At 37.1% G+C, this 21,097-nt stretch overlaps 1 protein-coding gene across 1 annotated transcript; it reads left to right on the forward strand.

Annotated features, from left to right (window-relative positions):
• The first annotated feature begins 6 nt into the window (after positions 1 to 6).
• LOC107498318 (protein SCO1 homolog, mitochondrial) lies at positions 7 to 14,042 on the forward strand. Its single transcript, XM_016121306.2, has 6 exons — positions 7 to 324; positions 1,375 to 1,465; positions 4,073 to 4,270; positions 5,004 to 5,096; positions 8,186 to 8,301; positions 13,100 to 14,042. The coding sequence occupies exons 1-6, from the start codon at positions 40 to 42 to the stop codon at positions 13,232 to 13,234; spliced, it is 918 nt and encodes a 305-aa protein (XP_015976792.1). The 5' UTR covers positions 7 to 39; the 3' UTR covers positions 13,235 to 14,042.
• Positions 14,043 to 21,097: the final 7,055 nt, after the last annotated feature.

The following is a 21,097-nucleotide window of genomic DNA, read 5'->3' on the forward strand; positions in this document are numbered from 1 at the left end:
GTCGAGGGGCGGGCTAAAGGAGGCGCGGTTTCCGAGCTCATGGCGGCTCTGTTCCTGGGATGGGGCCGGATAATGCGGCTTCCGGGTGGTCAGCTTCGGCCTCTCTTACCTCGCTGTTTCGGTGCTTGGTGCCCAGCTAAGGGGACCGCGAGCGTCTTGCTGAGGCGACTGTGCGCGCAGCGAGAGGAGACGTGGTGGGTCTCGGGGCTCGCCGGTAGCTGCCTGGGAAACCGGCTCCTTAGCACTGCGATGCCGCCACCCCCGGGAACGTCGGGACCCGACCCGAAGGGCCGCAGAGACCCCTCGCGCCCCTCAAAGCCTGGGGTGAGTGCACGGTTGGAGCACTTCCTTTCCTCGTCGCGGCTGTCAAATAATCCCGTGACTTTCCCATCCCACTTGGTCGTAATCTCAGAAATCACTCGGCCTAGCCTGAAATTGTCCGCTACTCAACCGGCTTACCTGGGTCACAGAATTTCATCCCGCCTTTCCCTTGGTTTGTCTGAAGTGTCAGCCCTAAGAGAGAACTTGAGAACCAACACCTCCTCCATACGGTTAAAAACACTGAAGCTTGAAGAATTTTCAGTTTAAGTTTCAGGTTTTCTTAGCGGTCTCAACCTTAAGTTTACCATTATTGAGGAGTCAGAGCATTTTTCTAATTTTTGTGATTTAGATCCCTCTTTAGAGTTTTGGTGTATACGTTGAAATTGAGCAAAATAAGGGTCATAGTTGCGTGCTAGATATGCCTTTTTCTTAAATTTCTCTCGGGTTCTAGTTTTGACCCAAAAAGAATTTAAGAGCCGCTACCCTCTAGCTGATAGATGAGAGAAGTAGTTTTCTGAGCGTGGGAAGGTTATTGAGTTAGGCCTAAGTAGTCGACATCTAACTTTGAGACTTGAAAGGAGTACAAAGAAATAGCTTGATGCAGTTTGCTAGAAAATCCACTTTTAGATCTACTTTGCCTTTGTGACTTTGGAAGCTAGAGTTATGTTATCTCTGAAATTGTATTTGGTTTATTTATATTTTCAATAGCACAGGCAGGTAATTAACTGGTTTTTAAATCAGCAGTTGGAATCAAGGTCACCTCTAGTAGCAATCATGGTACTTGAGCTGAGTCTTTTTTTCATAAGAAAAGAAATTGGCTTAGGCAACTTTCCCTTGGAAACAAGTGTCTTTGTGATTGCGTTAGGAGCCCAGATGCAAATGCATTCACAGAAAATTTTAGTATTTTCTCATCCTAAAGTAACATGAAACATTTTACACATTTATCAAGATTAAGGCCTGTGTTAACGTTTATTAAAAACTATAATAAGTTTAGTGTGATTAAATGTCTGCATCTTACTGATGTTTTTATTTTTGAAACCTCTGCCCCAGTAGCCTGTTTCTTGGAAGTCTTTAGTGGTCACATTTGCTATTGGAGGAGCTTTATTGGCTGGAATGAAGTACTTCAAGAAAGAAAAAACAGAGAGTAAGTAGATATCATCTTGTCAGCTCTGAATAAAATATTCCCTGGCTAGAGGCTATCATCTTTTTGTTGCTTTTACAGTATTAGAAATCATTTTAGGTTTTCAGAATAGTTGTAAATATGTCATAGAAAGTTCCCATATACCTTTCACCTAGCTTCCCCTAATGTTAACATTTACATAACCACAGCTCATTTATCAAAACAAAGAAATTAGAATTGGTACAATACTGCTTGCTAAACTACAAACTTTATATGGAGTTTACCTCTTTTTCCATTGCCTTTTATCTATTCCAGGATCCAATCCAGGATACCACTGTCTAACAATCTGAAAAGATTTATTGTTGGACGAATCCAACTATAGGCAGTACGAAGTCCAGAGGATACAAAGATGACTAGGATGCAGTCTAACCATTGAGATGCATACGATGAGGAAACACACAGAAGTAAAGGATTTTACTAGATGAGGTTCTCCCAGGCCAGAAGGAAGATCAGGGTCCTCTGAGGGCCAAAGGAAGGCTCAACCCTTACTATAAACCACTGAGTATCAGCAGAGGGAAAGGCTGGAGGCTGACCATGGAAGATGGAAAGACAGGAAGAATGTGGTTCAGGAATGCTAGGGACTGCTCTGGATAAACACTTGATGTGTTTAGACATTGTTTACAGGAACTTCATATTTTGGTGAATATTCTAGGACTCAAATTTTTTTTTTTTTTACTTTAGAGGCTCTTTTGATGCCAAATACCATATTGATATATAGACATTTGTATAACAAGCAGTATTTTATTGATACAATTTTCATGTTCTAATAAGCAGTTAAGTTGCTTTAGTTTCACAATGAAACAAAACTGAAAAGCTAGGAAAGGAGTAGTAGAGATACTTCTACAAAATGCAAGCTTCTTTTGACTTAAGTTTGGAATTTCACCTGCAATTACTGTATTATGAAACAATATTAAAAGTGTTCCTAAATCATTTGAGAATATCTGTTGACATGATGCCTCATCATCTCCAAACTTTATTATGTATTACTCATCACTTTATTATGTATTTCCTACAAATGAGGACATTCTTCAACATAATCACAGTACAACCATCAATATCAGAAAATTAACATTGATATGTTACTATTCAATCTTCAGACCTCATTCAAGTTTTGCAACTTAACGTCCTTTGTAGCAAAAGGATCCAGTTCAGAACCACACCTCATACCTAATTTTTATCTCTTTTAGTTTCCTTCAATCTATAACAGTTTTTCTAATCTTTACCTGACTTTCATGACCTTGACTACTTTGAAAATTACAGGCCAGTTCTTTTGTAGAATGTCTCTTAGTTTTGGTTTGTCTGCTGTTTCATGATTTGAGTCAGGTCCTGTACTTTTGGCAGGAATATCACAAAATGTTTCTGTGTTTTCATTGTATCTAATCAGGTGCTGCATGATTTTAATTTGTCTTACTACACAATTATAATGTTCAGTTTGATCATTTGGTTAAGGTGGTGTCTATTAGGCTTCTCTACCAAATAATGTAATTGATGTGCATTTAGTGATGTATATTTACCTATGTAAATATTCTTTTCCCCATCAAACTCAGTTCATTTATGGCAATATGGACTCATGATTTTTCTTTATAATCAGTGAATTATAATTTGTTATTCTCTTTCATTTGATGCTCAGATTGTCCCAAATTGGTCGATGGGAGCCCCTTTGAGCAGGCTTCTGTTTCCTTTTGACATCTCCAATGTTCTTTGAGTTCTCCCTTCATCTGGCTTATGAAATGTTCCAGGCTTATCTTGTGCTTTCTCTTCCCCAGCTCTGATATCAGCCATTTCTCTAAAAAGCCCCATTTCCTTTTAGTGGAGGATGATATTTAGAAATCAGGATATGAACTCATTGCTGTTGGGGTACGTCTGCTCCTGGGTCCTCTAAGTAGACAGAGCTAGGAAATACATATATACACACACATACATGTGCATATAATTACATCTGTATTTGTATATATATACTGAAGCCATAAGTTTACACTGTAACTCCAGTTTCTTTCTAATACTGCAGGGTTCGTTCTAGTTTTTTCTCTTTCCATCCTTCTAACTCCTTATACATTTGTAACTCATCCCTAAATACTTATTTGATCCATCTCTGGCAGGTAACTAAAATCCCATCACCTCTGTTCTCTCCCTATGCAGCTGCCCCCAGCACACTCAGGCACAGACTTCTAATGCTAAACCACCCAACTCGCCTGTTTGGGCTTAGACATTTTGCACTGCTGTGTCCCCTTCGCCACCCCTATCAGGCATACTCATTGGCTTAGGACTGAATTGTTCCAGAAAAGGAGGAAATAATTTTACCACTTTCTTTTTTTATATTCCTGACTACATTCCATAGTACTTAATTTGATTTTGTTGCATTGTTTCATGCTTATTCTTAAAAGATTTTTTAAGCTTCTCGAAAACTGACACTATTTCTTCTGTATTTTGTGCCCACACAGTCATTAGTATAGTATGGACCACATAGCAGACATTTGATGTAATCTGTGGTTAGATTGACTTTATTTTATTTTATTTTATTTTATTTCATTTTAATTTATTTTATTTGATGTGTGTTTGTGTTTGTTTAAGAGCTGGAGAAGAAACGGCAGCGAAGCATTGGAAAGCCTTTACTTGGAGGCCCATTTTCCCTCATAACTCATACTGGAGAACCCAAAACTGATAAGGACTACCTGGGTCACTGGGTATTGATTTATTTTGGTTTCACTCATTGCCCTGATATCTGTCCAGAAGAACTAGAAAAGATGATTCAAGTTGTGGATGAAATAGGTAAGAAAGCCATCACTATAAAAAGTATACATTTACTTAACATCACTGCACTTTTCATATTCTTATGTTACTGTTAGGCAGAAAGTTGTAGTTATTTGGTTTGTGAGAACAAACTGAGTATTACGCTTATTTGTTGCTTTGAATTCCGTGACCTTTTTCTCTACCAAATGGAGCTTACTGTGATGCTAAAAGTTAGGTTGCTCAAAAATGGCAATGTGGTTTGGGTCTCCCCTAAGTCTACTTTGTGTCCCTTACTTCATTGTGACCTTCCATCAGTGACACTGCCCTTGCCTTTTCCCCAGTCACTGATGGTTAAACAGATCTGTGTTGTGGTCTGTGATGGACAGTCAAGGGCATTTATTCATACAAATGAGAAGGGCATTTATTCATACATCCTTCTTAAAATAGTTGTTCCAGAATATTCAGTCCTTAGTTTACCTTGCCTTTGAGTTGTGGAAGGGTGGGGAACTCTCTAAATATTGAAGTGGATTAGGAGACAAGATGCCCATGTGGTGCTGGTATTTGGTAGGATATTTATGATTCCACCATAAAATATGGATCTGCTCATCTTGAAGTCTGTCCCTTCCCTGTCATGTAATATCAGTGTTAGATATGCGTATGTGTTTCCTTAATACCTTGCTGTAGCACCTACTATATACTCTACTGTAATTGCTGGTTTTCTTTGTCTTTTCCCTTAGAGTGTGAATACTGACTAACGAGAACTTTCTTTCAGATAGTATTCCAACCCTGCCAAATTTAACTCCACTTTTCATCACTATTGATCCAGAGAGGGACACAAAAGAAGCCATCGCAAATTATGTGAAAGGTGTGTTTTATTAATAATATACTTCACATCTTTTTACCTCTTATAGTTTTCGAAAGATCATCTCATTTGAACTTTACAACACCTTGTGAAATAAAGAGGACAAATGGTATTATCACCAATTTTACAGTTAAAGAAAAAGATAAGGCTCAGAGTTGTGACTGTGGCCAGTAAGTAAATAAATAAGAAACAAGTTTCTCAATTTCTGGGCAGGGCTTTTTTTATTTTGTCACAGAGAAAGAATTGAACTTGGTCTTCATATACCAATAAAGTTAATGGAGCCTTGAATTGAAAGGAAAGATATATTGCTTCTAATTCTAGCTCTGTACTGCATTCTCTCCTTTATAAAATTAAGGCAAACGTATTCTGGGAGTATGTAAATTGGGAGGTTAAAAACGAATTATATGTAAACACCTTTTGAACTCAGCACATAATTTATAAATCCAAAACATTTGTAATGATAGGAACACATAACTATTAAAGAATTTCACTTCAAACATCTCAATATGCAGGTTAAAACCTATTAGAAAGTACTTTTAAAGACTGTAAATTTTGGTAGAATTAAGGGTGAATATTTAGGTTCTTATGAGCTTAGGCAAGTTGCTTAATGTCTCCAAATTCATGTTTTTTCAGCTGAAAAATGTGATAAGTACAAACAGGTTTTGTTGTTCTTATACCAGTGTGCAGAATGTGCTTACTTAAAAATTGGGAATTTAAATTTTAATTATGATGAAATTGATTTAAGCAACTGGTCAGAAGGACTAATGAGTAGTTTTATATTTATTTTTATATGGCCGCATATCCTCTAAAACGCGATAAGTTTATTTTAAAAATATTTTTGATAACGGACTATGTTATTTAATAGACATAGTGTGATATAATTGACAAAGTATATATATTTAAATTATACAATTTGTTATCTTCTGACATATGTATGCACTTGTGAAATCATTACCATAATCAAAATGTGAAAATATCTATCACCCCCAACAGTGTCCTTATGCCCTTGCCAATCTCTTTGTTTTATCCCTCCCCTTCATCCACCGTCTTTGTATGGACACATGCTTTCATTTCTACTGAGTAAATACCTAGGGGTGGAGTGGCTGGATCACATGGTAGATGTATATTTAATTTTTTGAGAAACTGACAAACTTTTCCCCAAAGTGTTTGTACAGTTTTACATTCATACTAGCACTGTATGAGAGTTCCATTTTTCCTACATCCACATTCCTTGCCACTCTTGATATGGTTAGTCTTTAATTTTAGTCACTTTAGTAGGTATTTAGTGGTACCTCATTGTGGTTTTAATATGCTTTTCCCTAATGTTAAGCATCTTTTCATGCTGTTATTTGCCATCTGTATGTCTTCTCCGGTGAAGTGTATCTTATATTCCTGATGTCTTATCAGGTATATGATTTGCAAAAATTTTTTCCCAGTTTATGGCTTGTCATTTTAGCCATATCTTTTTTAAGAGCAGTTTTCCATTTCGATGAGGTCCAGTTTATAAAGTTGTTCTTGTACAGATAATTCTTTTGGTTGTGTATATAAAAAATATTTGCATAATCCAAGGTTGCAAAGGTTTACATTTTCTCCATAAAATTTTAGAGTTTTTAATATATATAAACAGAATTTATCTCTACAGTTTGCAAGTTTGTCAGAAATTTGGGCAATAGAATAGTTATTTCCTGAAGCAATAAAAAGCAAGTATAACTTGTTTGGGGATGAATAATCTCCAACTTAAATGTGTTTTATATTAGCAATTATTTTTTATCACATTTTAACCAAACTATAAATACCCTTAAATGAGCAGACATCCGAGTTGCTGTACCTAATCAAAATACCAAAACCTTATGAAAATTTTTCTTCAACAGCACCTATGTACAGCGATTTATGATGTAATCATTACTAATTGCATTTTGGGAGTGTTAAAATTAGTTTGTATTTAGAAAATTATTGCAATTTCAAGTTTTTTAAAAGTTTGGATGTTCAACTCATTCAGGCTTCATTCACCTTTTCTCTTTGTTTACTCATAGAGTGAAAAAGAAAGACAACCATCTTGCTTTTTCAGTACCCGAACAGTTTTTCAGTTAAAATGAAGTCATCCAAGGAATGAAAATATGCTTTCTCTAACTTTGGAAGAAAGTACTGATATTAAATGTTGGACTATCATTTCAGTAGTGTGATGAATTCAGGTGTCTTAAGTGACTTTTACCAACTATTTACATAAATTTCAAAAACTTAACAGCAAATACATGCTATGAGATTATTTGCTGGAAAATAAGATGCAGATATTTCGACCTGGTATGAACTAATTGTAAAGCAAACTTTTCTCATATGATACAGTGAAACACTATAGTGCTTAATTCATAATATCTTTAAACCTCAGCATCTCTCAGAATTATATCTAAATATTTAAAAATAACTAAATTAATAAAAAATGTGATTTAAATAATTAGAATATATTCCCTCTAGATGTTTACTAGATAGTCGTGAAAGGTTTTGACTGATAGATTACAAAGAACCGGTTTTGGTTTCATTGTTCTTCTTTATTAATATTCTGTTTTGAGTTTCATTAATTTCTGTTCTAATTCTTTCCTTCTGTTTGCCTTTTATTTTACTCTTTTTCTAGTTTCCTAAGGTGGAAACTTATATTACTGAATTTAGGTCTTTTTTTCTAATGTATGTATTTAATGCTATACATTTTTCTCTTAAGCACTGTTTTTGCTACATCCCACACATTTGATAGTTGTGTTTGTAGTTTCATTTTTCAAAATATATTTTACTTTCTCTCGAGACTTTTTTTTATCCATATGTTATTTAGAAGTGTGTTAAATCTTCAGTATTTGGGGATTTGCCAGATATCTTTCTTTTACTGATTTTCAGTTTAATTTCAATGTGACATACATTACAATGGAGAATTTTCATTTGTTCTATGTGAATTTCTTTTCATTTGAAACATGAAAGAATGTTTAGAGATTCACAGGGAGAAAGTGGCAATAGGGCTACTTTATAATTCTTACTGTGTTTTTGAAGTAGGGATGGTCGTTTTGCATGCTTCTCATTTTTCAATGTCTTCCTCTTTTTTTATTTAGAATTTTCTCCCAAACTGGTTGGTTTGACTGGCAGAAAAGAAGAGATCGATCAAGTGGCCAGAGCTTACCGAGTATATTACAGCCCTGGCCCCAAGGATGAAGATGAAGACTACATAGTAAGTAAATGCTCAGCGTTCAACCCACAGGCCAGCTCCCAAGTCCCTAGCGTTCATGTAGCTATAAGTGACAACTGGCTTCAGAGATGAAAGAAAACCTAAGGCTACTACAAATTCCTTAGGAATTAGGAATGTTTAAAAGTATAGTAGAAGAATAATTTTTTTAAGGATGCTTCTTTAATTTATATTCAATGTTCTCATAATTTAATTGCCTGTTTTTCTTTTCTAGTGGCACATAAAATTAGAGGGCAATATAAAATCAGTGGTATCTTAGAATCAATAGAATATAGAAGCTATCCTTTTGGGGCAAAGCTTATTTTAGTTTGTACCATTGTATTCTCTCCTCAGTGAAGAGGTGTGAGAAATATGCTCCTTTCCAGAAGCAGTATTATGCCATGGGTAACTGCATTTTGAAAAACAAGAGAAAAGATGAAAGCCATAGGCAGGTAGATGTTCTATAAGGTGTAGTTTTCATATCAGCTATATGCTTTGCATAATTAGGTGTTTAATATGTGCTTTTTAATGATTGAAGAACAGAAATTCTATTAAGTTGCACTTCTTGAGCTAATACATCAAAGAGCTATTTTTGCATTCCTCAGCACTGCCCCAGCAGCCCTAGGCTAATGCCAAAGTTCCTTTGTTCCTTTTAGTATCAGTGGTTTCACAGTAAAGCATCAACAAAGAGTATAAGCACTGCTCCATCCAGTTTTCTTCTCAATATGGACATTCTTCCTTATCATGTTAAGAGCTGATATTGTATTTTAGTTTCATTTCAGTTTTTTTTTCCATTGTCCTGTTCTACTTTATTATATTGGTTGGCCAAAGTGATTAATCATAAGAGTCTTTCCATTTGCAAACCTGGTTTTGTAGAAAGAGAGACAACCAGGACCCTGAATCACTGATCTGCCAGCTGCACCATGGCCAGTTTCTGAGAGCAATATGCAGAGGGGACATCTCATTGTGCTGGTTTGTCTTTTTACAGCCCACTTTGGTTTTTCTATCACCTTTGAACCTAGAGCACATTGTGTGCCCTTGTAGCTTACAACCTAAATTAAAAACACTTATGATTCCTTTGTCTTAAGCCCACACCATAATCTTATTTTCCAGTTCTTATTCCAGCTTCAGGGAATCTTGGATTCATTGGAGAAAAAGATAAAAAAAAAAAAAAAAGCATTTTTCTTTAAGCTCTAAGTTTTAGAAAAGCAGAGGGACCCTACTGTGGTTTCCTCTTGTTGCACATGAGAAGAGTGAGTGAAGAGCAGAGGGGAGTAATGGTCAAGAGAGGAAACCATGGAAAAGAAAACTTCACAAAGTTATTTACTGTTTCTGTAAAAGAGAGTTGTATTAACTGGGTTTTGAGTTTAACTTATGATGATCATGAGAGGTAAGCTAATCAGTCTGACCTCCGGTGTTAGTGACTTTTATTAAGTTGTTTAACTATATCCAATTGTAAACTAGATAACACTTCTTAATCTTGTGTTTATAGCTCATAATTCCAGTCAGAAAAGGATTTTACAAATAAAATCAAACTAAACATAAAACTCAAAGCATTCAGTTAAGGTAATAAGAGATACTTTGCTGAAACCAAAGCACTTCTTACTACAGGAGTGTGGTTTGGATTTGACTGCTGTCAGATACCTAACTATACTATCACCTGCCCCTTGCAGTTTAATTTAAAATACTTTGAAACCTTTGATTGTGTAGTCTACCTTGACCGGTTAGACTTGATTTAGCAAGAATACATCATTTTCTTGTCTGCCTGTAACCTGTACACTACCGGTTGATGCCATTGAATTTATAAACATAAACACAAGTTTGAGCACTGAGATTTGTATTGTGCAGATATTAACATGGATATGAATTTTTAAAAATTTTTTATTAAAATTATTGGGACAGGATATTAATTTTTTATTTTAAAAGTTTAAATGTAATTATTTGTCTTATAGAGACTTCTTGGACCTTCTAGAATATATTTTAGACCCCATATTGAGAATTACTGGCCTACTGTCATAAGAATTTGACATTTTGATAAGAGTTTAGAGTTCATTGCTATACATTTGCTAAATCAACCAATAGGGGGAGACACTCTCCAGCTTCCTCAGTTTTTCGTTAGTATGACTGCTGTCCCCTGAGATGTCAGGTTTTCATCCACAAGACGATACGAGAAACTTGTTAAGATTTAAGGATCTGCAAGGAGTTAGGGGGTGCCTTAATGGTTGAGGTGTAATGGAGTAAGATTTTCTTAATCTCAAAAAATAGCAGCAATAGGTAAGCTTCTGGTTTTTGAACGCTGATGGAATCCTCAGACTGATAATATATGTAAACTGGGCATGCCAAATGTTTAGGATTCCATTGAAAGATAAACGTGTACATCATTACATTGTATCTATAATATTACATTATTTTGTAAGTATTAATTAGAAATTACTGTTGACAAAGAATATAAGTAGTTTTCAAACCTTAGATGTTCAGTTTCACCCATAATAAATATGAATTGTATAATGTGATGCCATTTTTCACCTGTTAGATCAGCAAAGGTCAAAAGTTTGAAATACATTGTCAAAATCGAACTTGAGAAAAGAGGAAATAGACTGTTGGAATGAATTTGGAACAGCAAGCACTTTCATGAGTTGTTGATAGGAACAATTTCTTCTGAGGGCAGTTTGTCAGTATCTGCATTTAAAGTGGAACACTTTAAGTTAGAGATCCTATTTTGAGGAATTTATCCTATAGATATTCCTTACAGCATTGTTTGTAAAAAGACTGAGAAAGCCAAACACCCATTTTTTAAAAGGCTACTATATATGTGCTAATATAGAACAATGTCCAATATCTCATTAAACGAGAAAACAAGTATAGTATATTGTTACTTCTATGTAAAAAGAAATAGGTGATAGGTAATAAAAGAAATAGTTGGGTCTATACACACTAATAAATGCCAAAAATTTCTGTGAAAGAATAAAGAACAAGGACTCCGAGAGTTTTGAAGGGGAGGAGGACGTTCATTGTAGAAGTTTACTGTATATTCTTTGTTCTGTTTTATGAGCACTTACTGCATTTTCAAAAGAAAAATTGTATACATATATGTTTGTGTATATAGACACATTAGAAAAACTAAATTTATCATCCAGTAGAATTTCAGTAGAGATAGTGACAACATGGTGATATGGAAAGATTGTGGATTTTGAAATTAGGCAGATCTGGGTTCTAAGCTTAAGTCTGGCACTTACCAATTTATATAACTTACCCTTAAGCCCATTTTATTGTTTGTAGAGGAGTATGATACCTGTCGTTTCGGTTAAGATGACATGTGAAAGAGATTATCAATAAGTGCTACTTTTTCTCTACTAGGAACTGCTAGAACTTTAAAACACTCTAAATTAGAAACAGATGGCACTGTGCTCTGCACCCAAATGGACATTTGAGACTTGACCACAGACAAATCTGTGGCTAGAACAGTACTTTTATTATGTGTTAGAAAGTAATTTATATTAAGAACACTTGTAAAATAAGTTCAATATGCTGAAATTCTGATTTTTAAGGGAGAGAGAACAGAGAAAAGAAAAATAGGAAGAGAAGTGTAAGCTACAGGGTAAGGTTTGAAGAGCGAACTGGAGACCTGATTCTAACTTTTACATCATTTCAAATGTGTGGAGAAACGTAGATCCCCTGTCCTACTCCTGCAGTAAATTGTTTCAAGACACATGGACTCACCAGCTGTTTGAGCTCTCTTGGTGTACATTCTTTCCTATGTGAATGGACAAGTGCCTCTTTCCATTTGCTATCTCTTTACGAATGTGTGTATATATAAAAAAAATAACCTCACAGACATACAATGTGTGTTTGAATATATTCAAGGGGGTGTCTCCATTTTGGTATGTGTGATCACATTCCTGTCTTTATTTTAGTCTTGCCAAATAGCAATCAAGCCTACAGTAAATCCCAAGGACTCTAAATTTTAAGTCTTATGCTCATTTAACATTGGGTTTTGTAGAAGCATATAACAAAAACAAAACAAAAGAAAACATGCCAATCTAAACTTAAGTTAAAGCCAGGAAAATGGATAGTGGATTTACAATGATTCCTTTCAGGTGTAGAATTTATAGCTCTTCAGGAATTTCCAGGTGATTTGCTTCTGATAGGATTGTTTAGTATGGTATAAAAATTTCCTAGGGGAGAAAAATGCTAAATACTATGTTAGAATTTATAAATTATAAATTATATATTTAGTAGTTAGTTTTCTGGTTTCTTCTCATAAAACATGGTAAGCAGAATTTAGGTGGCAATGAATGACACCCAGTTCTTCTAAAAACACGGAGGAATACCCCAATAACTTACTAAAGTGATTTCTCCCCAACACTTTTAATTCCATGTGATATCTCTTTATAATATGATTAAGATGTCAAAAGAAATACTTTACACATAAATGTAGGCTCTTTCCAAGCAAGCATTGTTTCACAAGTATTAACTATTTTACGAAGACCAGCAACAGCCATTTCTTAGAAGTGAATTCTTCTCTCAGAGATTGGACGTGTTAAGGATTGAGCCAAAAGAAATCCAAGTCCTAGCTAATGTCTTAAGCAGTAGTCAGTGCAGATTTCTGGGAAACAAAGGATTTTAGATAATTTGCCACTGTGAATTTATTATTAAAGGCTTAGGCCCATTCCATAAATAATAGGTGCCACAAAGGTTATTTAAGCATTAATGTGAAATTCTCATATCCTGTGGCATTTATTCAGGAAAACAAGCAGTTTATTTTTGGTAATCTTTTCGTCATCTCTACCCCCTTTCTCTGCAGGTGGATCATACAATAATAATGTACTTAATTGGACCAGATGGCGAGTTTCTAGATTATTTTGGCCAGAACAAGAAGAATGCAGAAATAGCTGGTTCAATTGCTGCGCACATGAGGGAACATAGGAAAAAGAGTTAGCCAAAGCAGCGCTGCCAGTGCAGTGTTCTCTTGCTAAAGAGGAAAGAGGCTTTATCTCCCATAGGAGACACATGCGTGCACACACACACAACCTACAGAATGGCCTTCATACCATGGGAACATCTATATTTTGGACAAGGCATGTTACCCTTGGGATCAGTCAACACAGATTCTTGGAACTGTAAAGATCACAACCCAAAGACAACCCAAAGTCTTCCAAATAGCTGCTGCAAAATTGGAGGACCAAGTTAATGCGAAGCCAGTGGAATGGACCTCAGGGAAGGACAGCCGGGAGAGGCACATCCAATGCATTTCCACATGTGAACAGGCCCTTTGATCAGTGTTGCTGCCTCTCCAGTGACTTGGACCCTTGCTCATACAGGTTGTGGAACTGAATTTGCAGGAAGAGTGTAATTTCTATAATGTTGTTGCTTCCCCTTCAAGTTCTTGGTGGCTAATAACAGGCGAATCGGACACTGCCATTCATAGTTAATCTTTATACTCGAAAGTGTAAGTGTAGTCTTTCTTGTGAACAAATATCACTGTCAGTTTTGCATTGCATTCCTCTGTCAGTGTAAGCAGTTACTAATTGGACTAATGAAGAGGAAGTCTATTGAGGAAAACCGTTAGATTAGTTTCTCTAGGGATCTTTTATGTGATTTTTTAGCCAAATGGTATGCTAGGTTTTCAGTGACATACCAAGTAGAAGGAAGAGGATATTGATCATGAATGTGATGCAGATAGCTTTTCTGCCTGTACTAGATTGCATTGTGTGTGAAATAAATGTGTATTCAGTTTTGCAACTTGGGCAAGCATGACCTTTTCTCTTGGGTGAAGAGTGAGTGTGCATGGATGGCAGTACACCACTCTCAGAGCAGAGAGTCACAGACCTAAGTGAGTGGGTAGGTGGGTACTTGTTAAAGTTCAAGTTGCCAGACCTAGAACTGGATTCACTGAGTATGGGGTAGGATGCGAAGACCTGTGTTCTTAAGAGACATCCCAAACGCCTCAGATGCCGGTAACCTGGGGATCATGCCTTGAGAAAATTTTGGAAGGAAACAGGGTTTTGATCTGGCCAAGTGAAGACTTGACTCATCTTTTGGTATGTCACTTAAAGTGTTGTACACATAGTTAGCCATTCAGGAAAACGATTGTTGAGTGATGAAATGAATCTTGGCTTTTGTTCCTGAATTTCGCTTTGCCTGGTCCCTGCGCTTAAGTGTCACCTTTTCTCACCTGAACCTGCCTAGGGCAAAGTTCTCTAAAGTTTTTCAGTCGGTCCTAATGCCGCAGACGTAGTGGCTAGTCAGACAACAGATTCTCTTTGTACATTGTTTATGTTTTACATGCCTACGATACAAGCCTATCTTTTGGTTTTTAATTTCTTTTTATCAATTCATGTTAAGCCTACTATAAATACTTATGTCAAAATATGTGAAAAAGAAAAATTATAACCTATATAGTGCTATGGGCTGAATTGTGTTCCCCGAAATTCATACATTGGAAAGTCCTAACCCCCAGTACTTCAGAATGTTAACTGTATTTGGAAGTGGCATCTTTAAAGGGGTGATTAAAGGGATAATTAAATTAAAATGAGGCCATTAGGGTGGGCCCTAATCCAATATGACTGGTGTTCTAATAGGAAGAGGAGATTAGGACATAGACACATCCTGAGAAGACTATGTAAAGACAGACCTCCAGAAGACTCCAACCCTGATGATGCCTTGATCTCGGAATTTAGCCTCCAGAACTGTAAGGAAGTAAATGTTTAAGCCACTCAGTCTGTGGTACTGTTACAGCAGCCCTAGCAAACTAATATAGTACTGAACCCCTTTCTAAGGTAGGTTTCTTAGTAAACGTTTATAAGATTTAGTGTATATAAACCTCAACTCAGAAGTAGTTGGTTTGGAATGACTTTCTAGGGTCCTTGTCAAGAAGGTGAGGGACTTAATAAAAGACTGGTCTCACTTAACAAGATATTAAGTATCTTAAATGCCAGACATTTAAAAAGATGGTCTGTTTTAAGCCACAAAATATTTGTGTGGATCATTTTGCAGCATGCTCACTAGATAAAATTCAGTCTTCATTCTCAGCTGTTGCAGGTTAGAGCTTATGTAAGGATCCAGAAAAGGAACAGCAGCTTTTGAAGAAACTTTTTATTTGCTCTTCATTCCAGTGTCAAGCTTAAAGGCTTAGGCTTGGGGTGTTAGCAGGAAAAGGGGTTTCAGAGATGATGTCCAGATCTTATTCATGAGGAGAAAATTGCAGATTAAAGTGCTGTTCTTCTGAACTGATGTTAGAATTTGGGTCCCAATTCTAGTTAAGTACCTGCTTGGTCCACTGCTGTGGGGTGCTCATGGTTACCATGTGAATCCAACCAAAATGGGTGCTGTATGCTAGTGGGACAACCTTTCAATTGCGAATCTTGGGAAATTGAAATCAGGGCTGCCTTTCAACAAAATATCACTTGCAGATCTTTACATGGGTGTGTTAGTGTTCTCACTGGACTCTTCAACGGAATTAATATGTTAAGAAATGGCATTTGTTTATTTGAAAATTATAAGAATCCTGCCTGTGCAGTAGGCACAGAAGTACCTAATGCCTCCAGCTGTCTCTGAGGCAGCTGATCACTTAGGCATAAGAGCCGAGATTCACTGAATACCAGTAAGTAAAATGCCCATGTGAGTTGGGAGGCTAATTTGAATCTAGTGATTTGAAATTGTAAATGCATCTGCATGAGATGTTTTAAATCTTAACTATTTTTAAACATAAAATTAAAAGAAATTTTTTAAGTCACGCATAATCCCAATAACTTTTTTTCATATAGCACAATTTAAATTGTGTGTTGTGTGAACCTTTAAAAGAGCAGTCCCACACAAGCATTTTTAATCCATGTAGCTTCTACTTTTTACTAATAGTTATGAATTACATTGTACTGATATGGGTGGTCATTCCCATTCATAAATGAGATGTAATTAATAACCTCTTCAGCTTTTCCTTAATAACACCTTTAGAACTTAGGAGATAATTATTTTCTGTTCATTTTAAAAATGTGTTTTAAATTTTACTGGTTCTTCTTTCACAAATATACCATATCCTCTGTAGAGAAAATTTGGAATATACAGAAAAGTTGAAGAAATAAATTCTAAAATTGTCATTGTTCCACTAATGGGAAACAATATTTGGATGCATTTCCTTTCAATCTTCAACATTTTTAAATCTTTTATTATACCAGAAATTTACAGATGTATTCCTTTTAAAAAAAATTAGACATGACAAATCAAGCTCAATCTCTTGCCCACCAGTCCCTTACCCTCCTCACAGGTAACTACTATTTTGTATTGGGTAAGTATCTTTCCAGAGTATTAACGATCTACTTAGACTGTGTTTCTGCCTCATTATGAATAATAAATTAAAAGTTATTACCATAATGAGCACAGATATCCCCAAATTTCTATGTGACATTTTTGTTGTATTTTGTGTATTATATTATTGAATTTGGTAAATATTCAGGGTAGCCCAAAATAGCTCCTCCTCCTCCCTTGCCAAGGTTAGGTACGGGATGAACTAGAAAAAAAAAATTTTGTTTGCAGGGTCAACTTTAAGTGTCCCCTCACCCCCAACACAGATACCCATTATTGAATGATGGCATCATTTTGGATATGTTGGATACACTTCATTGAGAATGACAACGTGGAGCTGAGAACCACATAACCAGTAATCTTTCAAGTTGACAGGACGTGAGCTTCTCTCCTGCAAGTGTTGATGGGAGTGCAGTGTGCACACAGCCTGCATGCTTAGCCATCACACTCTTACTCCTCAGGAATTCATTGCACTGAAACCAGCTTGGTTTGAATTCTAAGATGCTGACTAAGTTAACCTCTCTAAGCCTCACTTTTCTTACCCTAACCTAGAATACTAATAGTGTTGTTGTCCCCGGTCAGTTTGATGTGAGAGCTGTAAAGCCATAGAGAAGAACACCACCAGCACATGTAAGTGATGTCTGCCATTATTTTTGGTGAGGGTGGAGCGTGCCTGACAGAGGTTATAGCAACAAGTGGGTTTGGTTATAAGTGTTTTTACTGCCTCTTCTTCATCATTCTACTTCGACCTACCTTGAAGTATGCTAATTTCTGATAATACCCCACATTTTCTGCATCACCCCTCAGACACATGTATCTAAGCCTGGAAGTGTTTGGTCATTTTGCCTTAATGAACTATTCAAACCTGCTTTCTCTTATATGACATTAAAATTTAGAGAAAAGTTTCTTGAAAAAACAAGGTTCAAACCATAAACTCTGGCTTTTGGTCATGACATAAGAGCACCAGGGCATGATTATATGCTAAGAACAGGCACCTTGATGGGGTTCTTTCTTAGGAGTCTGAAGTTAGTTGGTGGTCAAGCAACTTAAGTCAATTAAAAAGGAGGGTAATCCTCAAAGTTCTTGAATGTAATGCTCAGGACAGCAGGTTGTTAGGGAGGCTGCTGCCATATCATTTCTATCAAGGATTTCTGGCTTTAACAATGGCGTAGGTATTACTCTCACTTTGACAAAGGGACCAGTGGCTGCCTTGCTGCTCAGATATCCCTGGGCCCTAGTTTCTGCTCCTCTGGAGGGAGTTAGTTTAATTCTATATCCACCTCTACCTGTGTTCATTGGCTCACAAAGTGGTACTTAGCTTGTCTTTGGTTGGCTCAAGAGTAAACCATAAGCAACAGTTTTCCCTTCTCTCAGCCCCAGGACAAACAACCTGGATGGAGACTAGCTTGGCTCAGCAGCCTGCATGTTTATTCATTCAATTATTTCTTACACATCTACTACATGGCAGGCACTGTCCTGTGTGCTGGAAATATAAGAATGAAATGAACCAAGTTCTTGCTCTCATGGAGCTTAACTTTAGCACGGTAGTATAAAAACATAAATACATTAAATGGCATCAGACAGTAATAAGTGCTATGAAGAAAAATAAAAGAAGGGCTTGGACAGTTAAGGGGAGAATAGGTATTAGTGTAATTGGTCAAGGAAAGACTCTTTCAAGAGGCGACCATTAGAAAACTGGGAATGAGCCATGGGAATATCAGGTAAGGGGAGGAACCTTCCAGCACAAGGGTCCTGACCCCAGAGTGTGCTCAAGACAGATGCTCAAGAACAGTAAGGAGCCCAGCCTGACAGCTGCTCTGTGAGTCACAGTAGGGAATGAGGTGGGAGAAGGGCACATTCTGTTCCATGCAGGGGCTCTGGCCCTATTGTGTGAGAGAAGGCCTGGGAGGGCTGAGAGCGAGAGCCTGACCTGAAGCATCTGCTGAGGGTGTCCACCATGATTCACAAAGAAATCTGAGGGTGCTAATGTCACCCCTCTTAGGGGTCTTAAAAGTCACTCACCCTGTGTCCTATTTCAGGAGAACATTTCTGTGGATATTTAATTGCAAGAAAGCTTGAGTTCTCTTTTGTCTTCATGGAAATTTTGAAACATATTCAGAGTAGAATTATTTAATGTACCTGATATACCCATCAAGCTTCAATCATTATCAACATATGGCTGATCTTGTTTTATATATACTTCCACCACTCCCATCCCACCCCAATCCCACATGTGTATGTATCTCTAAAAGATGCCAGCTCTATCTTTTAAAAACAATTACAATCCTATTAATCACACACACAAAATTTTTATTTTATTATTACATATATGTGTGTGTGTGTGTGTGTGTGTGTGTATTTTGCTTAATATCAGATATCTAGTCAGTGAAAAATCAAGTTTATATTTGGATCCTTTACTTTCAAGGAGCCATGATACTGTTCACTGTGGAGGTGCGTTCTGTCCATGTTGCACATGTGACTTCATGTCCATGTCTGCACCCAGTTCAAGGAGGACATGAGTGGTTTAGAGTGAGACAACCCTGCAAGCCTCCCTGCCTTTCCCATTTATGGTGCTGGTAACATTCGGGTTGGACCAGATTAGAAAGACCAACTCACTTGTCTTGTTTTTTTGTTGTTGTTGTTGTTTATAAAATGGATGACCCTGAAGACAAAATGAAATGCTGGGAGAACAGGGGAAACTAATCTATAGTCATAGTCAGCATAGTGCTTACCTCTGGCAGGAGTTGGGTGGTTATTAATTGAAAATCTCAAGGAGACCTTCTAGAGCCATGGAAATGTTCTATGATTTACATGACTTACATATCTAAACATATATTGACCTATAAACAAGATTTGTGCATTTTATTGTATGTAATGTATAACCAAAAAAAAAAAAAAATGGAGGAAGGGAAGCAGAGTTCCTATAAAAGGCAGGCTTGAAAGAAAACTGTCATATGGAGCAGGCATCTGGCCATCACTCAGCAACACGCTCTAGCTTGGACTGGGTGACACAAGCTAATAGCTACTACCAAGTTCCCATTTAAGAGGTGAACTAAACAGTGACTGCACAGAAGGTAAAACTCTGAAAGTTTTAACCAAACAGGAATGATAGTGGTCAGAAAAGTAGGGTGAGGTCGGATGAAGGCAGTCAGAGCAGGGTAATTGCACTTATGCCCAGTGTACAGTGTTTTTCTTCTCATCCCCACTTAGGTACAGGAAATAAGAAGCTCTGATGACCCCCAAACTGAAGGACAGGGGCTAAGGCTGGCACAGCTTTGAAAGAGAAGTTTGCTCAGAGGTTTTCTGGGACCCAGGACACTGGAGGAACAACATGAAGGAGAGAGCAGGCACGTTCTTGGCTGTTGCAGTGAGCAGCAGCTGGGCATTGTCAGTCAAGTTGTGAGGCAGCTTTGATGATTCTTGTGCCCAATTGAGTTCCTTTTTATGGAATAAGCCAAGGGCTTGCCTTTTAACTTGAGCCATCTGAAATATTTTTGGGCGGGCCTGCAGTTGGCAGCCCATTATCCATTTTCCATTCCAGATGACGCAAAGGTGAGGGGCCAAGTTGAACTTCGTAGACACATGCAACAGCTTCCCAGTTGCAAGAGGTCTTACTGAGAGCCTTGGGCTTTGCATATGGTAGGTACTAAGGTCTCTGATGACCTTGAGGTTGTTTTGCCATCACAGGGTCAGACATGGCAGAGACCATCGAGTATGTCCTCACTGTGTAAGAGAGGAGGGCCCCAAATGGGGACTTATTTGCAAGTTTGTACCAAAGCTGAGACCAGAACTCCCTCTACAGCCTTATTACTGAAGTGTGGTCTCTGGACCAGTGTTGTGTCACCAAGGACCTTACTGAAATGCAGAATCTCAGGGTCCACTCCAGACTTCCTGAATCAGAATCTGTACTTTAACAAGATCTCCAAGTGATTCTTATGTACGTTAAGGTTTGAGAACCACCACTCTGCAGTGAATTGACTATACCACAGAGCCTACTAATTTTTCACCAATAGAGAAGGGAAAAAGTAAAGGATAATAGAGTAATTCATCTTCCCCTGACCAGGAAGCTCTTTAATTAATTTTGCTTCCATGAGACACATAATTTGTGTCTCACAAGTAAACAAATTCCATTACCTGGTAATTATTTGATTGCTCCATTTTAAAAATTTGAATTAAAGACATACATCACTCCCTGTCAGAATTTCTGTTCAGCATAGGATATCGAGAATTTCTCCATTCAGTTGATATAAGTCCAGCAAAAAGCAAAGAGATAGGCTGTTTGGTTAGGCTGTGAGGCCTTGCAGGGCTAAATGGCAGCATTTGGGTATATTGAAATATTGAAACCAGGTTGAGGACTATGTGACCTCCAGCTGGCCCTAGTTCAGTCAGTCTTATGAGCATAGCTGAGGTAATTAAATGAAGAGGCTAAATCTGCCTGTCTCCTAGTCAGTGAAGCTTCTGTTAAGGCTCTGAGTTATAGAACATGAGGCCATGGAGCTCT

Source organism: Rousettus aegyptiacus, unplaced genomic scaffold (assembly GCF_014176215.1).
Source record: "Rousettus aegyptiacus isolate mRouAeg1 unplaced genomic scaffold, mRouAeg1.p scaffold_m13_p_6, whole genome shotgun sequence".
Lineage (NCBI taxonomy): Eukaryota > Metazoa > Chordata > Mammalia > Chiroptera > Pteropodidae > Rousettus > Rousettus aegyptiacus.

Coding starts and splice junctions, on each gene's coding strand:
- LOC107498318 (XM_016121306.2), top strand. CDS start 40: ATGGCGGCTCTGTTCCTGGGATGGGGCCGGATAATGCGGCTTCCGGGT. Junction 325..1,374: donor CGCGCCCCTCAAAGCCTGGG/GTGAGTGCACGG, acceptor CTGCCCCAGTAG/CCTGTTTCTTGGAAGTCTTT. Junction 1,466..4,072: donor CAAGAAAGAAAAAACAGAGA/GTAAGTAGATAT, acceptor TGTTTGTTTAAG/AGCTGGAGAAGAAACGGCAG.